This window comes from Podarcis bocagei (genome assembly GCF_964188305.1).
Source record: "Podarcis bocagei genome assembly, chromosome: 7".
Lineage (NCBI taxonomy): Eukaryota > Metazoa > Chordata > Lepidosauria > Squamata > Lacertidae > Podarcis > Podarcis bocagei.
Genome location: NC_138132.1, coordinates 88,442,719 through 88,460,215, shown reverse-complemented (window position 1 = coordinate 88,460,215; position 17,497 = coordinate 88,442,719). Strand labels below are relative to the sequence as shown.

The 17,497-nt window shown below is 44.8% G+C and overlaps 1 protein-coding gene across 2 annotated transcripts in view; it reads right to left on the bottom strand.

Annotated features, from left to right (window-relative positions):
• Nucleotides 1-17,497, bottom strand: part of ANTXR1 (ANTXR cell adhesion molecule 1) — a 204,533-nt gene that overhangs the window by 133,671 nt on the left and 53,365 nt on the right. For both annotated transcript variants that reach the window (XR_014010299.1, XM_081203097.1), the window contains exons 11-12: nt 8,147-8,216; nt 6,478-6,556 (exon numbers count right to left, since the gene is read on the bottom strand). Coding sequence is in view for 1 of the 2 variants with exons in the window: in XM_081203097.1 (XP_081059223.1) it covers nt 6,478-6,556; nt 8,147-8,216 (149 nt within the window). In the remaining variant the exon portion in view is untranslated. The remainder of the gene's footprint in view (nt 1-6,477; nt 6,557-8,146; nt 8,217-17,497) is intronic.

The window sequence follows — 17,497 nt, the reverse complement described above, 5'->3', positions numbered from 1 at the left end:
GAGCAGGGTTTGGGACTAATCTCAAAATCTACAAGGCGAAGAGAAAGGCTAATCATATTGTGCACTAACAAGCAGCTAATGGAGGCCAGGCTTATGCGCCACTTGGCCAGGTGGGCTGGGCCCAAGAGCCAAATTCCTGACACACTTCCAGCCTCCACACCTCTCAGCACCAGTTTTCCACCCCGGCTGACGGATTTTCGGCTCTTCACCTTGTGTTGGGGGAGTGCCCTGCAGCAGGATCCAGACCCCCACGAGTGTGTATTTGAAATGCAATTTGTCTTTAACATGCTCGTGGCCTCACCCCAGCCGAATACCTTGCAGGATCCAGCAACAAACCCTGCCTTACTTTATTTCAGCAGAGAACCTGAAAATGGCTAGATTTTTGTTTCAATCAAAAATTTTATCAGGTTTCACGAGCAAACCAAAATTCAGTCAGGAAAAAAAGGAGTGCTACTTCTAGGATATAAAAAGTTTCCAAAACATTCTAAGCAGTGGAAACACGTACAAGACTCTTGGCTATAAAATAAATCTCAGCCCTGCCCACTTTGATTGAAATACACATTTCATTCATTCTTTTCTTTGTTTTGCCAGACTGGACGTGCCTGTCTTTCGTCCAGAGAGGGACACTGTCCACGGGGGGGTGTTTGCGAAGCAACAGGCATCAGGAATTTATGGGCTGCCTGCGCCAACCCTAGCCCCAGATTTGTACTCAAGCAATAAAGTTAAATATTTCCCCGATTCGGGTCACAGGCAGGGCACTTTTTCTAGGCACTTGCTACTAAAACATCCTCTATCTGATGGGGTTGGGGCAGGGGAAATTGAACTCCCTACAGGTTGCAGCATCAGGAGTCAGCAGCTATGGGCAGGTCCGGCCCAAGATATTTTGGCACCTGAGGCAAACCACAAAATGGAGCCCCTCTCCCTGCCAGGAGAGTGAAGGGGAGAGTGAAGATCTACATCAGGAAAAAGGGAGTGGGGGAAGGAATCAAATCAACCTTTACTTGATGGTTGAAGAGGGAATCAAAGGACATCATTGAGGTGGCTGTGAATCACACCAGGTGGGCGCAGAGCCCAGGAGAGCCGAGAGGGCAGCCCCTTGCCATTTCTTCCCTCAGACTGGAAGGAGACCAGCAGTGCCTCCAATTCGCTGAGAGGCCTCTGTAGAGGTGGCATGGCGGGGGGCACTGCTGAGGAGATGGCAGATCCAGCCTCCAAGGAGCAGTGGCGAGCGGTGAATTGTTTTGTAGAGGAAGAGTTAGGGCCAGAGGTGCCAGCTTGCGAGGGCGATAGTGGGGGCCCGACACTACATACATGAGCATCGCACCTCCCTCCCTAAGCCGGGCAGAAGCTTCCTGGGCTTTGAGAAGGAGGCACCAGGCTCTAATACTTTAATACTCTAATTTACCAGGAACATTTAGGGGACTGGTCTAGTCCCTGTGAGGGACACAGGTGGCGCTGTGGGTTAAACCACAGAGCCTTGGGCTTGCCAATCAGAAGGTCGGAGGTTCGAATCCCCGCGATGGGGTGAGCTCCCGTTGCTCGGTCCCTGCTCCTGCCAATCTAGCAGTTTGAAAGCACGTGAAAGTGCAAGTAGATAAATAGGTACTGCTCCGGCGGGAAGGTAAACAGTGTTTCTGTGCGCTGCTCTGGTTTGCCAGAAGCGGCTTAGTCATGCTGGCCACATGACCCGGAAGTTGTACGCCAGCTCCCTCGGCCAATAAAGCGAGATGAGCGCCGCAACCCCAGAGTCGGCCATGACTGGACCTAATGGTCAGGGGCCCCTTTACCTTTACTAGTCCCCGTAGTCCGCTGACAGCACACCATGGCCAAGGAGCTTGCTGCAGCCGTCACCGTCATTGAGGCAGTGGCAGCACCAGCAGGCAATGCAATCCTTGGAGGCTAGATCTATGGATTCTGCTGCCTGAGGCACTTGCCCCACCTTCCCTCATGGAGCAAGGAACAAATTCCTAGCAAGGAACAAATAACAGTCAACCAAGCCTTACCACACTGGTTTTTACCTGCTGCTTACTGTGTACTCCCCCCCAGTTGCTGGATGATCATTGTTTAATTGTTTGTTAATTGTGGTTCTGGACTGCACCAATGGAAAGGCAGGGAAAGTGTTTTGCAACTCAGAAATCAGCAGCCACACTGGACATGTTGGAAAAGGGTCCAAGTCAACCAAAGACCAAGAAAGACGGGCCCAAAGGAGGGGAAAGAGGCTCAGTTCAGGCTCCCTTGCCCTGAGAGTGATCCTGGCAGCCTAGAGACTGATTGATGAAGCCTCTCCAAACCACTGCACGTCCTGACTCATCACTTGGTAATCACTGCACTAAAATCTGCTGTTCCCTATGAAGGCTGAAAAGGAAGGAAACACAGCTGGAGCATCACAATACAGGCAGAATATTGTTTAAGGCAAAACCACATAATATCATAGCACCCAAGGAGACTTCTTACATAAGAGCTCTGGTGCATAATTCAAGCCTTCAGAGCTGCTCCTGCTGCTGCAAAGATCTACTGTATATAGCCTTTCTCATGCTGAATTCAGCTCCTAACAGTTCAACAGGAGGGGGGCGGGGAAACCCTGCAGAAAACAGAAATTACACTAAGCTGCCTGGAAAAAAGAATCCAGGACTTTTTAATGAATATTGCTCAAGAACATAAGAAAAGCTTGCTGGATCAGGCCAGTGGCCCATCAAGTCAAGCATCCTGTTCTCACAATGACTGACCACAGGCGGGACCTGAGTACAAGATCCCTCTCCCCTCCTGTAGTTTCCAGCAACTGATATTCAGAAGCATTGCTGCCTGCGACTGTGGAGCCAGAACATAACTGTCGCAGCCATTCATCGCCCTCTCCTCCATGAATTTGCCTAATCCCCTTGTAAAGCCCTCAGTCCTGTATACCTGAAGAAGCGTCTCCACCCCCATTGTTCTGCCCGGACACTGAGATCCAGTGCCAAGGGCCTTCTGGTGGTTCCCTCATTGCAAGAAGTGAGGTTATAGGGAACCAGACAGAGGGCCTTCTCAGTAGTGGCACCCACCCTGTGGAACGACCTCCCAACAGATGTCAAGGCAATAGGCAGCTATCTTATCTTTAAAAGACATCTGAAGGCAGCCCTGTTTAGGGAAGTTTTTAATATTTAATGCTGTATTGTTTTTAACACTTGATTGGAAGCCGCCCAGAGTGGCTGGGGAGACTCAGCCAGATGGGCAGGGTATAAATAAGTTGTTGTTGTTGTTGTTGTTGTTGTTGTTGTTGTTGTTGTTGTTGTTGTTGTTGTTGTTGTTGTTGTTATTCAGTGGCATCACTGCTTCCTGTGGCAGCAATCTCTGTAGTTCAACTACACGCAGCATGAATAAGGACTTTCTTTTATCTACCTTGAATCATCTAGCATTCAGGATAGGCTCCTGTCTGAAACTCTGAAAAGCAGCTGCTAGACAGAGCAACGGTGTTATTTTAAACCACCCAGAGACCTGCAGGTATAGGGTGGTATATAAATTCAATCAATCAATCAATCAATCAATCACTTTCACTCCAGTCTCTTTCTTGATCTGTCACCGCCGTCAGCAAATTAAGTGGTTAGGACTTTTTGCCCAGTGGCTGACATTGAACTGCACTTGCCATTTATATAATCTTTATTATGGTCTATGACCCATAACATAGATACAGAATAAAATACAGACTCATCTAGACAACCCCCCAGGGAAGGGAGACTGAAGCGTTATTTGTTTAGTCATGGGCATGTTGATCTTTGATTCGTATGACTACCGAAAGAAGCTTTGCCACGGCCACCGTGATATCATTGGACTTGTTGTCCAGAAGATATTTGATATAGTAGGCTTCAGACTGACCCGGCCAATTTGCCAATACAGTAGTGTTTTAATCAATAGTTCCCTTGCTTGACCATATTGTCCTCAATACAATAAAATATGCCTCATGCAGTCTGGTTTCTCTTCAGATGGTATAAATCTTTCGCACTTGCCATTTTACTGCCCCTTCACTTGGTTTGGAGAGATCCTTTTGCCATCAACAGAACTGGCCCCCTCTCTGCTCTCTCCTTCCATTCACAATCAGAGGCCTCAGCACAGGAGGGCTTCTAGCCTCCAAGTCCTTTAGCCAAAGGGAAACCAGTTCACACAAATGTGCGACATCCAGCTCACTCCTTGTTGGCAAGAGAACCTGAGTTTCATGCTGCTAGAAGATTTCTCCCAAGGAAATGATGCGCAGAGGGCCCTTTTGTCATCAAGTTACCAGCAAGGGCCTAAACTGAAATATTAAATACTTTGGGGAAGGGGGAAAACGAGAGGAAATCGTACCACCTTGTTTTTGCAAGCACCGCAAAAAGTGACATGCATGGCAGCTTTGGAAACCAAGATACATTAATCATGTCAAGGATCCTGTTGACTCTAGGCTATTTTGCTGATTGCGTTTCAGAGAGGAGGATGACGACACACCCACACACACACCAATTTTCTTTAATCCCCCCACATCAGCGTTTGGGGACCACAGCTCTCTAGGCTGCCCACAAATGTATTATATAACTTAGCTTCTTGTTTTGACAATCCACGTGACAACATGCACCAGTTTTGTCTGAGAGATTCAGAAAGGGACAAGGAATGAGCTTTGCCCGTACAAAACCCTCTGGGAGCAATCTGGCCGCCCTCACTTGGGCGAAACACCCAATAATTTCAAGGGAAGTTCTGCTTGGTAACTGCTTGACCACATCGGCTTGCAGTTGGCCCAGACCGTGCAGGATACTCAATTTCTTGGCCAGCATCTAAGATGATTTCCAGCCAAAATGCGTAATGTACAGGATGATGATTGTACAGATGGGACCAAAGGAGGATGGGAAGATGGCTGGCCAGTGGGGAGGAAGGGCAGGGAGGGAGACAAACACGATTCTTTTCTTACCAGCAATGTCTGGTGCCTCTTGGGACTCCAAGGAAGGTCAACAGGAGGTGGAGCCAAAGCCAATGGCAATCAGGGGCAACTAATTCCAGGTTTGTCTCCAGTGACCCCTTCTCTGCTGAGAACTATGAGGGCAACTGAGAGTGTCATAGAATCCTGGAATTGTAGAGCTAGAAGGGGCCCCCAAAGGTCATCTAGGCCAATCCCCCTGCAGTGCAGGAACCACAGTTAAATACCGTATTTTTTTCTCTATAAGACGCACCAGACCATAAGACGCACCTAGTTTTTGGAGGAGGAAAGTATGAATCTGAATCTCAGAAGCCAGAACAAGAAGAGGGATCGCTGTGCAGCGAAAGCAGCGATCCCTCTTGCTGTTCTGGCTTCTGGGATAGCTGCGCAGCCTGCATTTGCTCCATAAGACGCGCACACATTTCCCCTTACTTTTTCGGAGGGAAAAGGTGAGTCTTATAGAGCAAAAAGATATGGTCATCTCTGACAGGTGGCTACCCAACCTCTGCTTAGAAACCTCCAATGAAGGAGTGTCCACCACCTTCTGAGGGAGTCCGTTTCACTATTGAGCAGCTCTTATTCTCAAAAAGTTATTCCTAATGTTCAGCTGGAATCTCATTTCTTGTAATTTGATTCCAAAAGACAGAGGCTAACAGGCAGGGCTGCCCCCTGAACAGGCTCTAAGAAGGCAGACAGATGGGGCTGGCTGAGAGCAGACAAAACTTGGTGAGGTAGTGCCCAATTATCATCATCATCTTGTTGTTGTTGTTGTTGTTGTTACTATGTTCCTCCTAGGAGCTCAAGGTGGCATACATGGTTCTCCCTCATCCCATTTTACCCTCACAACACCCCTGTGAGGTAGGCTCCGCTGAGAGATAGCGACTGTCACCCAGGAAGATTCACGGCTTAGTCTGGTCTCCAAGGCAATAGCCCAGTACTCTAACCACTACACCACACTGCCTCTCGGACCAGTCTTGATTCTCCTCAACACTCCTCGCCTCCCCAGATAAGCCTTGCTGCAGATATCCTCTAGCACATCTAGTCCAGTGACCAAGAGCTCACTGAAGCAGGGGCTCACAGAATCAAAGAATGGTAGAGTTGGAAGGGACCCCAAGGGTCATCTAGTCCAACCCCCTTCAGTGCAAGAATGACAGCTAAAGTGGCTGTTTCGAGGGAGGGGGTTCCCAATAGGACCCAGCTGAAGCTGCCAGACCAACCCTTCCCTAAACTGCTCTGCAAATTAAGCAGCACACTCCTATGCACAGAAGACCCATCAAATTCAACTGGTCTTACTCCCAGGAAAGTGCATCTAGGACTTCAGCCTAGAAGAATTATATTACATAAGGAGGAGCAAATGTCACTGAACAATGAAAGGATCAAAAGGCAATCTTGCCAGATTTCAGCCGTTATCATCTCTCCCCTTGCATTTCATACCTGTGTCTAAGACACGCAGTCCAGGCGGCCCACATTCCCACTCAAGTCAACAGTAGCCAAAGCAGAGCCATTGCTCTCGATGCTCCCTTAGCGATACCCAAGGATGGATTTCTAAGCTGGTCACTTACACAGTGTGTGCTGGATATGATGACGGAGCTCGAGATGAAGCTGAGCCCATCGTTCATGCTGACCTGGAGAGCAGCTTCCCTAGAAAAAGGGAGGGAGGGCGAGAGTCATTACCCAAACCGGGCCCGGACTTACAATCCCCCTAGCGCATGAAAATATGATGTTGCGGGCTTGGAGGGCGGGGTCAGTCTGGATGATGCCCTGAGTCCCTTCCAACTCTTGAAATCCTGTCTCTGTGGGAGCAGGCGGCGTGAGGGCAACTTTTGGCTGTCTGGTTAAGCACCATGATTTAAAGAAGTGGCTCTGTGCCCTAGAGTGCATGGGTGGGTCTTGCCCCCACCCCCCAGCTGGGCAGACTCAGGCATCATCGCCAAGAACGTGCCATTGGATGCAATGTCGCAAGCGGCCCCAGCCCACCCGCTCGCTTGCCCATCACTTGGGAACTGAGGGAAGACTCGCCCCATCTGCCTGGATTCTTCCCAAGAATGAACACATTTATTTGCAGATAGACATTACAAAAAACAACAACACTGAGAGTTTCCAGTTCAGTTTCATCACAAGGAAGCAGATCCAATTCACCGTATTTTTCACTCCATAAGACGCACCTAACCATAAGACACACCTAGTTTTTAGAGGGGGAATGCAAGGAAGAAAAATTCTTTAAAGTGAGCGCTGAGCAGAGTCTGTATGCATCCCAGGCTCTGCTCAGCGCTCCCTTTCACGAGCCGCAAGGAGCGTGTGTGCGGCGCTTGCAAGCTTTTCCCCGAGGAGGGAGAAGGGCAGCCCTCTGTCCCTTCCCCCACCTCCCACAAAAGCCAGGGATAGCCGTGTGAAGCCTCCTCAGGGCAGTGGGATGAAGGCTCCCCGTGCCCTGAAGAGGCTTCGTGCGGCTAAGCCAGCAGCTAGAACAGCAAGAGGGAGCGCTGCGCAGTGATCCCTTTTGCTGTTCTGGCTTCTGGGATAGCCGAACTGCCTGCATTCGCTCCGTAAGATGCACACACACTTCCCCTTACTTTTTAGGAGGGAAAAAGTGCGCCTTATAGAGCGAAAAATACGGTAAGTTTTTGACCCAGAAACTTCCTATCACTTGAGGAGTACAAAGCTCTACTCTTGCCAAAGACAACTGCAAAGAAGCAAAGGGGACGGAGGCAGCTGCGCTGAGAGAGAGGTGGTCCTGTCTCTGCAGACGTGGAGCTTCAGGTCTGCTTTGGGTAGCCCAGTTAGCCTAATTTCAGCATCAATGGCACCAACTTCAGCTGAAGGTGCAGAAGGAATCCTGACAAGCCCACAAAATAAATGGTTTTCTTAAGAAGGGAATAAGGCAGTCATAGAAAAAAGAAAACCTTACCCCTAAATCTCGAGGTTTATAATGAAAACATGCATAACAGAAGAAAGGCATTCCATTCCCACCACCCTTCTGAGTAATACCCCTCCCCACCTTCTCACTATATAGAAGGATCTGGCAACTATATAGAAGGATCTGTTTCAGTGTATCTGAAGAAGTGTGCATGCACACGAAAGCTCATACCAAGAACTAACTTAGTTGGTCTTTAAGGTGCTACAGGAAGGAATTTTTTTATTTTGACTATGGCAGACCAACACGGCTACCTATCTGTAGTTAGAAGAAAGGCAGAAAGAGGTAAGAGCCGTCCCACATTCTAACAAACCTACATGCCAACTTCTCGCAGCACAGGGGCAGGGCAGAGCAGGTAGGTGTCCTCCACTTTGAATGGTTTCTCATCTGAAAAGAGAAGCAGAGAAGGCAGTCTGAGCGCATGTGAGTTGGGCAGAACAACGTTTGTAGGTGGCAATTAAAGTGGAGGGTGACAGTGTTTGTTTTACCAAAGAACATGCTTACAGTGCTCTTCAACAGTGCTTTTTTTGCAGGTTACAGCAAACTGAAATAGACATAATCTCCCCCCCCCCACCGCCAGCTATGTATCCCCAGTTATATACCCATTTCCACCCAAACCTGCGTCCTCCTGTGCTATACAGCACAGCAAGCAAAATCCTCAATAAGATATAGAAAACAGGGGTAGACATCTCTGCTTAGGCTCACATACAAACCTCACATACAAGACAAATATACACATAATAAAACCACAGCTGATGTTTCCAAAGAAATGCAATTTTCAAAAATCCTATACAGTGGACGCTCGGGTTGCGAACATGATCTGTGTGGGATGCACGTTCGCAACCTGCATCTGTGCGCACGCAGGTTGCGATTCGGCACTTCTGAGCATGCGCAAAGCGTGATTTAGCACTTCTGTGCATGCGCGACTGCTGAAACCCAGAAGTAACCCACTCTGGTACTTCCGGGTTTCGGCGGTCCGTAACCCAAAAAAACACAACCTGAAGCAGCTGTAACCCGAGGTATGACTGTACAATTAAGAACAGCAGTGCTGGGGAGACACTGAAGGGACCTATCCGGAGTGAACAGGCCAAATGCCCCAATAGAAATTGACGAAATAAAAGAGACTATAAAAGAACTTAAAAAGGGGAAAGCTCCAGGACCAGGTGGATTTACAGCAAGTTACTATAAGGAAATGAAAAACATCCTATCAATACCCTTGAAAAAAGTAATGGATAACATTCTCAAGGAAAGAGAAATCCCAGAAACATGGAAAGAAGCGTTTATCACCTTTATTCCAAAACAAGACTCTGATTTAACTCAAGTTAAAAACTATAGGCCTATTTCACTACTAAATACAGATTACAAAATCTTTGCTAGTATTTTAGCGCAGAGGATTAAGAAAATACTACAAGAAGTTATTCACAAAGACCAAGCGGGTTTCCTACCTGGCAGACAGATGAAAGATAATGTAAGGAATATAATTAATATTCTGGAATATCTGACCGCCAGGAACGAGAAGCAAGCTATGTTAATATTTGTGGATGCAGAAAAGGCCTTTGACAATATATCTTGGGACTTTATGATAAAAAATTTAGAACATATGGAGGTGGGGAAGGAATTCCTCAATGGAATAAGGGCAATATACACTGAACAGAAAGCTAAATTGATTGTTAATAATGTGACTACGGAAGAAATAGGGATAACCAAGGGTACAAGACAAGGGTGTCCACTTTCGCCACTGTTGTTTATTATGGTCCTGGAGGTCTTTCTAAAAGCTATAAGGGAAAATGAGGCAATAAAAGGGGTGGCAGTAGGCCGAAATGAATATAAGGTTAAAGCCTTTGCCGATGATCTGGTTCTAACGGTGGAAGAACCTTTGGAGAGTGTTAAAAATATACTTACAGAGGTGGAAAGATTTGGTCGTGGCAGGATTTACATTGAATAAGAAAAAGACTAAAATAATTGCTAAGAATATGAACCAGGAAATGATAGAAATAGTGCAACAACAAACGGATATAGAAGTGGTAAAGAAGGTGAAATACTTGGGTATTTGGGTAACCCAAAAAAATATTGATTTATATAAGAATAATTACTTACCAGTGTGGAATGGAATAAAGAAAGATCTGGAGGTGTGGGGACGAATGAAGTTATCTTTATGGGGAAGGATTTCATCTATAAAGATGTCCGTGCTGCCAAAATTGTTATTTTTGTTTCAGACAATTCCAATAATCAAGGGGACTGTGACCTTTAAAGAATGGCAAAGAGCAATTTCAAGGTATATATGGCAGGGTAAGAAGCCAAGAATTCAATTTAAGTTATTAACAGATGCTAAAGAAAGAGGAGGCTTCGCCCCGCCAGGCTTGAAATTGTATTATGAAGCTTCGTGTCTCTGTTGGTTAAAGGAATGGGTAAAATTAGAAAATACAGAGTTGCTTGATTTAGAAGGATTTGGCAATAGATTTGGCTGGCACGCCTATTTATGGCTTGAAAAAAAGAAAATCCATACAGGTTTTGAGAACCACATTTTCCGAAGATCGTTGATTGAAATATGGGATAGGTATAAAAACCTACTCGAGCCAAAAACTCCACACTGGTTATCTCCATTAGAGATTATGAGTGTTAAAAAAATCAATATGAGAAGGAATTGGATTACATATGGAAATTTGATGGTAAAGGAAGGGGGGGATGAAAATGAAACCCTATGAAGAAGTGAAAGAGTATGTATATGATTGGCTGCATTATTTTCAAATAAATGAAATGTTTAAAAAGGATCTTAAAGAAAATGGATTTACAGAGAAAGATTCAAAATTTCAAATGGAAGTAATAAATAATGATTGTAAGATCTTATCTAAAATGTATAAGATACTGCTGGAATGGCATACAAAAGATGAAGAAGTCAAATCTGTTATGATACAATGGGCCAGAGATTTTGGGTACAATATACAATTTAAAGATTGGATTAAATTATGGAGTGAAAACATTAAATTCACCGCATGTATTGCGTTAAAGGAAAATGTTATGAAAATGATTTATAGATGGTATATTACACCGGTAAAAGTTGCAAAAATGTATAAAACATGTAAGAAATGTTGGAAATGTAAAGAAAAGGATGGTACTTTTTACCATATGTGGTGGGAATGTAAGAAAGTGAAGAGCTTCTGGGAACTGATATATAAAGAATTGAAGAAAATGTTGAAATATACATTTCCTAAAAAAACAGAGGCTTTCCTTTTAGGAAATGAAATAAACAGAAAGGACTGTAAACTTTTCCAGTATGCAATAACAGCGGCAAGAGTATTATTGGCCCAGAGATGGAAACAGGAACAAGTTCCTACTTTGGAGGAGTGGAGAATGAAGCTGATGGACTATGCAGAACTTGATAAAATGACAGGGAAGATCAGATACCAACGAGATCAAAAGTTTATCGAGGACTGGGGAAAATTTGTTGAGTATTGGGGAGGTTTAAGTGATAATGAAATAACGTTTGCGGCATTCAAAGAAGCTCTGTAAAAATTTAAAGAAATATTGTAAGAAAGGAAAACAGGTGTGGATAGGTTTGTCAAAAGGCAATACGAAATGTAGGAAATGTGTAACTAAAAAGTTTAATTCGGATGATTGTCAGAATGGCTGATGGAAGTCCAAAAAAGGAGAAAATTTGTAAAGTGGAAATGTCTATCTATTTTTCTTTTGCTGAAAATTAATAAAAAATATTATATATATATATATAAAAGAACATGGACCACTGCACAGGGACAAACAAAAGAGGATGCCTTCACCCCGGTGTGGCTCCCTTTCATTACATACACAGCCCAACAAGACAACAACCTAAACCCCCCCCCCCCACACACACACCGACAGAATACAAATTGATATGGCTGATTTGACCCAGCATCCCCCTTGCCCTCCACCCACAAACAAAACTCACTGCAACCAACTGAATGCAAGCAGCCATGCTCTGGGCTCTCCAACCTCTCCCCCCAACCTCACAATGCCTATGGCAGCAGCATCTCACACTGAATGTAACTGACCTTCAGATAGGACTCTATGAACTGAAAACAGGAACGGTATAGGTACCTTTGTTATCCATGAAAATCTTTCAATAAAAAACTTTTTTTTTAAAAAGTCCTATTTCTATGGAAGGTTAATCTCACCATGGATAGCAATGGTACTGAAATAAGTCTGTTTCCCAATGATTTCAATTCATAGAGAAATGGGCAATAAATCAAGTCTCGAAAGATAAATAAGACCAAAAAAGGAAATGAATTACTACGAGACATTGTAATATAGAGGAAATACCGCTTAATAGAAAGTGGAGCAGATAGTTGTTCGCATTGACCAATGGTTTTAAATAACCATATACATAATAAATTATATTTATATATAATTTATAAATAAGTAAGTAATTCCACCAGCAGATGGAAATTCGGAAGTCCCTCTGTTGTAATTTTTGCTAATGTTTCTCTGTTTCTGCTTTCTTTGTTTCCCCCCCTTTTTCTCGATTTCCCTTTTCTCTTCCTTTGTATCTTACGTGGCTGTAATCTTATTGCATGATAGGAAAACCTCAATAAAAATCATATTGGGGGGGGGGGGGAGAAAAATCAGAAAAGCACATTAACTTTGGCTCAGAAATAAACTGCCAAGCCCTGAAGTTTGCATGACACGTGTCCTGTCCTCCACTCCAGATGAGGGTTGGGCTGCCTCATCCTGAAGAACAGAAACGTGAGAACATAAGCAAAACCTGCTGGATCAGGCCAATGCCCCATCTAGTCCACCATCTTGTTCTCACAGTAGCTAACCACAGACCTTCCATGTGTCCTTATTTCCCAGGGACAGTCCTGGATTTACAGAAGCAGTCCAAGTTTCTGATTTGATCCTGGAATGGATCGCTTTTCCTTAGGATGTCCCTATTTTCATTGGAGAAATGTGGGAGGGTATGGAGTTATCTGCCCCACCCCCCGTGCCAACTGAAGGCATTCCTGTATAGCAATATTTTAAAAAATGTTTTATTCAATCAATCAACCTTTATTACGGCCCAGAGACCCAACAAATCATTACAAAGCAATGCACAATTTAAACAGTGTACCTCCAGGTTAAACAAGCATTTTGTTTAGACTTAAAGATAGGGATCACTGGTTCTTGCAACCACCGATAAAAACTTCGCCACTGCTAATGTTCTAGCGTTTGTCCGGTCTTCCAATAGGAACCTGACATAGTGAGCCTCTGATTTTCCCAGGAAAGGTACCAGCAAGGGTAATATCAGTTCAGCCCTGGCCTGCTCGTATTTCGCACAGTGCAGCAAAATATGTTTTATAGAATCGATGTCTTGGGCACACGAGCAAAGTCTGTCCTGGTAGGGAATTAATGTTTTATTATGTTTTTATATATGCTGGAAGCTGCCCAGAGTGGCGAGGGCAACCCAGTCAGATGTGCAGGGTATAAAGAGCAAAATTATTATTATGGTCTAGGACGTCCCTATTTTCATCGGAAAATGTTGGAGGGTATGTAACCAGATGTCCATAGGAAGCCTGAAGGCAGAACCTGCAGGTTCCAGCAACTAGTAGCCATCAGTTGCTCTCTCCTCCATGAATTGGTCTGATCTTCTTTTTAAGCCATCAGTGTTAGTGGCCATTACAGTCTCCTGAAAGGAGTTCCATAGTTTAACTATGCCCTGAATGAAGAAGGACTTCCTTTTATCTGCCAGGAATCTTCCAAAATTCAGCTTCATTGGATGATCATGAATTCCAGTGTTATGAGGAATTCACTTTCTTCATGCTATGCATAATTTTAGAAACATTTCACCTCTTACTCGCCTTTTCTCTAAACACGGCTTCCATTTTGAAAGGGTCCCTCAGAGAGAGCCAGCGTTGCACAGTGGTTAGAGTGTTGGACTAAGACCTGGGAGACCAGGGTTCAACCCCTGACCCGGCCAATTTGGTTGAGTTGGCTTTGGTCAATTTTGACCATTTTAAAGCAAAATCCATCTGCTGCAGAAAAACTTAACCTAGGTTGTAGAACCATCTTCAGCTGAGCTGAAAGGATCATAGCATCTTTTTAACCTTTTGGCCTTGACAATCTTATTTGATTATTTTAGACAATTCCAAAGAACAGCTTTAATCCCACTTTAGCCCCAAAGCCTGCTTTTCATTTCCTCTCGAGTTAGGCCGACAAGGTCTTTTCTTTGAGTTACTCAACATGCTTATGCAGGAACCCAAAGCATCTTGTAGTAAACAATGCTGGTGACTGATTGCAAGGAGACCAGCTGGGCTGGAGTCTGGATGAGCTTGACATTTCTGCTCCCAGGCATAACAAGGTTGGCTCTCAGCATTCCCAGTTTGTCCCCAGTCACCTCAGGAAAATCCCTCAGAGAGTCATAACATCTCGCAACAGTCATTTTGGCTTTCTTTGCTCAGAATATTTTCCCCATTACTTTTCTCAGTGTCAACAATACTTAACGCAACCTTGCAAGTTACTAGTCCACAATTTTGGGTTTTTGTTTTGTTTTTTATACCTAGTCCACCAGCCCAGCCCAGTTATGTTAGAAACTTCTAGCCTAAAAGGAACTACTGTAAGACATCTCTTCCTGTTCACCTGGAGAAACTTTTCACTCATTTTATTCTTAAGAGTCACTCAGCCACAGTGGTGTAGAGACTGCAGGGTCACACTAGAACATGGGAGGCTAGGATTCAAATCCTCCCTCAGCCATGAAGCTCATGAGGTGACCCTGGGGCCCAGTCAGTACCTCTCAGCCTAGCCTACCTCACAGGATTGTTGTGGGGATTAAATGCACAACCATTACCTCCTTCTCATTCAGTCCCCACAACCACCCTTTGAAGCAGTTTAGGCTGAGAGAAGCAATGAGCTCACTTGCCCAAGTGAGCTCCATGTCCAAGTGGGAATTCAAACTCTGGTCTTGCAGGGCCTTGCTGACACTCTAACCACTACCAGACCCTCTAAGTGTCCCTATTTTCAAAGGACACCCCTGATTTAAAGAAACCATCCCGGTTTCTGATTTGATCCCGGAATGCCCCATTTTTCCTTAGGATGTCCCTTATTTTCATTGGAGAAATGTTGGAGGGTATGGAGTTATTCCCCCCACCCCCCGTTGCCAACAGAAGGAATCCCTGTATATCGATTTTGTTTTTTATTGTTTAATGTTTTGTTATGTTTTTATATATGTTGGAAGCTGCCCAGAGTGGCTGGGGCAACCCAGTAAGATGGGCGGGGTACAAATAGTAGAATTATCATTATGGAATGGGATGTCCCTATTTTCATCTGAGAAATGTTGGAGGGTATGCACTACATCTCTGTAAGATGTAGCTGAATATCACCCCAAGGTCTCTAGTTTATCCTTCTCTTAGCTTAGTTCAGCCATCCCCAGCCTAAAAGTCCAGTTGTTTTAGACCACTGCATCCCATCAGTCCCAGCATCCTACAGCCACACAGCCTGGGCCTGGTGGAAGTTGTAGTCCAAAACATCTGGAGGGGACCAGGTTGGGGTCCCTTAGCCAGCCTCTTTTATCCATGCCATGATTCAAGGTCTTGTGCTTCCACTTCCTGAGAAGGTTCTCTTTGCCTTCCCCACAATAAATCTGCACATCCTTTGTAGTCTGACATTCCCAAGGGAATGCAAGTTTAGCTGGCAAGTGGGGAGGGCTCACTTTTTGCTTGATCATCAGTTGCTGCTTCATCACAAATACATCCTTCGGCTGTTCCCCTCCTCCCCTCTGCAGCACAAACAAAAACTGGTGTCCACCATTCCATCAGACTGCTCCCTGGAAAGACTTCTTGCAAAACAAAATCATGATGCATTTGAAACTGGGATACCAAATTTGAAAAAGTAATTAGACAGCGATGAGCCTCACCAAAGAGTAATTGCCCCAAATCTGGATCTTGACATCGAGGGAATTCTCCTTTTCTACCTATATTCTATCCTTGCCACTAACACCAAACAGATGCCTGTGGGAAACTTGCAAGGAGGATTTGAGAACAAAAGCACTCTCTCCTCCTGTGGCTTTCAACAACCAGTATCTGGAACCATTACTGCTTCCTGCGATGGAGGCAGATCATGCCTAGTAGCCACGGACAGACTCCATGAATGCTCATGGGAAGCCTGTAAGCTGGACTTCAGTTCAACACCACTGTGCCCACCTGCAGTTCCAAACAACTGCACTCCACTTTCTACATAGGAACCATCCATTAACTTCCACTCTCTGCTTCCTGCTTCTGAACCAGTTACTGATCCGTAAAAGAACCTCTCTATTCCGTGACTACTAATTTCACTCAAGAATCCTTGGTTAGGGAACTGACCTAACGGTTTTGTCATTGTGTGTTTTAATTTTTTGCCGTTTTTATAGTTAAAACAAACTTAAAAGCCAATTAGGCACATAAGTGGCATATAAATCAATAATAAATAACAATTGTCCATGTGAACCACTTGAAAACAAATCAAATTACTTGCACCCTTGGGTTATTTTTATTTATTATTGGAGAGAACCCTAGGTGTGGCTGGTTTTATGTGTCATACTGTAGTCAATTTAGGGATTGTGCACTTTGAATCTTTACATATCATCTGCTTCCTTGCCAGTGGATCTTCAGTCATGCAACCCTCGGAAATATTCACACCATCCAGAAATGTTTGCTTATTCTGGCGCAGACGTTTTTCCAACTCTCACTATGGTGGCAGCATGGAATATTTCCTCCAACAAAAGAGCCCCTTTAAAAAAAAACCAAAACACCCTGAAGTTTATTTTGTGGGGAAGTCAGAATGCAGTCAGAGAGACAGTGCTGGATTCTCCAAGCCAGAAAAATCGCCTGCTCAGGAGCCCAGCGAATGGGAAAGAAGTGTTTTGCTCATGCTGTAATGAAAACCAGGCCGGAATCGTGCTATTATTTCCCTGCTCTGCATCGAAGCATTCAGAGAGCCAAAGCAACTTACGACAGCCTTGGGTTGTGAGTGGGTGGAGGGAGAAGGGGCTGGAGGCGAATGAATAATATAGGCAGTTATGTCACAGGGTCAGCTGTTTGTGTAGACAGTGAAAAAGGCTGGGGCAAAAAATATATATATCATTCTCTCTAATGGACCGTTCTGTCGTGCTTAAGCTTTTTAAATTGACAGCAGATGCTTCGTCTTCAACTTGGGATAAAATTCCATGTGGAAGAAAGAAGGTGGATCTACTTTTTCCCAGCCACCCCCCCACCCCTTTCTCTCTCTCACACACACACACCTGGAATTGTAAATGTTACAAAGCGGGCTCTATCCCTTACCAAGAACTTCACAGATTCACATAGTTGGGAGTCAGAAGGGACACCAAGCGTCATCTAGTCCAACACCTGCAGTGAAGGAATCACAGCTCAAGAATCCCTGATAAGTGGCCACTCAATCCGTCTATAAAAACCTCCTGTGAAGGAGAGTCCACCACCTTCCGACATAGTTGGCTGCTGAACAGCTCATACCACCAGAAAGTTCTTCCTCATGTTGAGTCGGAATCTGTTTCCTTGTCTTTTGACTCCACTGGTTGGGGTCGTCCCCTCTGGCGCGGCAGAAAACAAGCTTGCTCCACCTTCCATGGGACAGCCCTTCAGGTATTTGTAGAACGCTACTATGTGACCTCCAATCTTCTCTTCTGCACCCAACTCCCTCAACCTTTCCTTAGAAAGACCCTGTTTCAT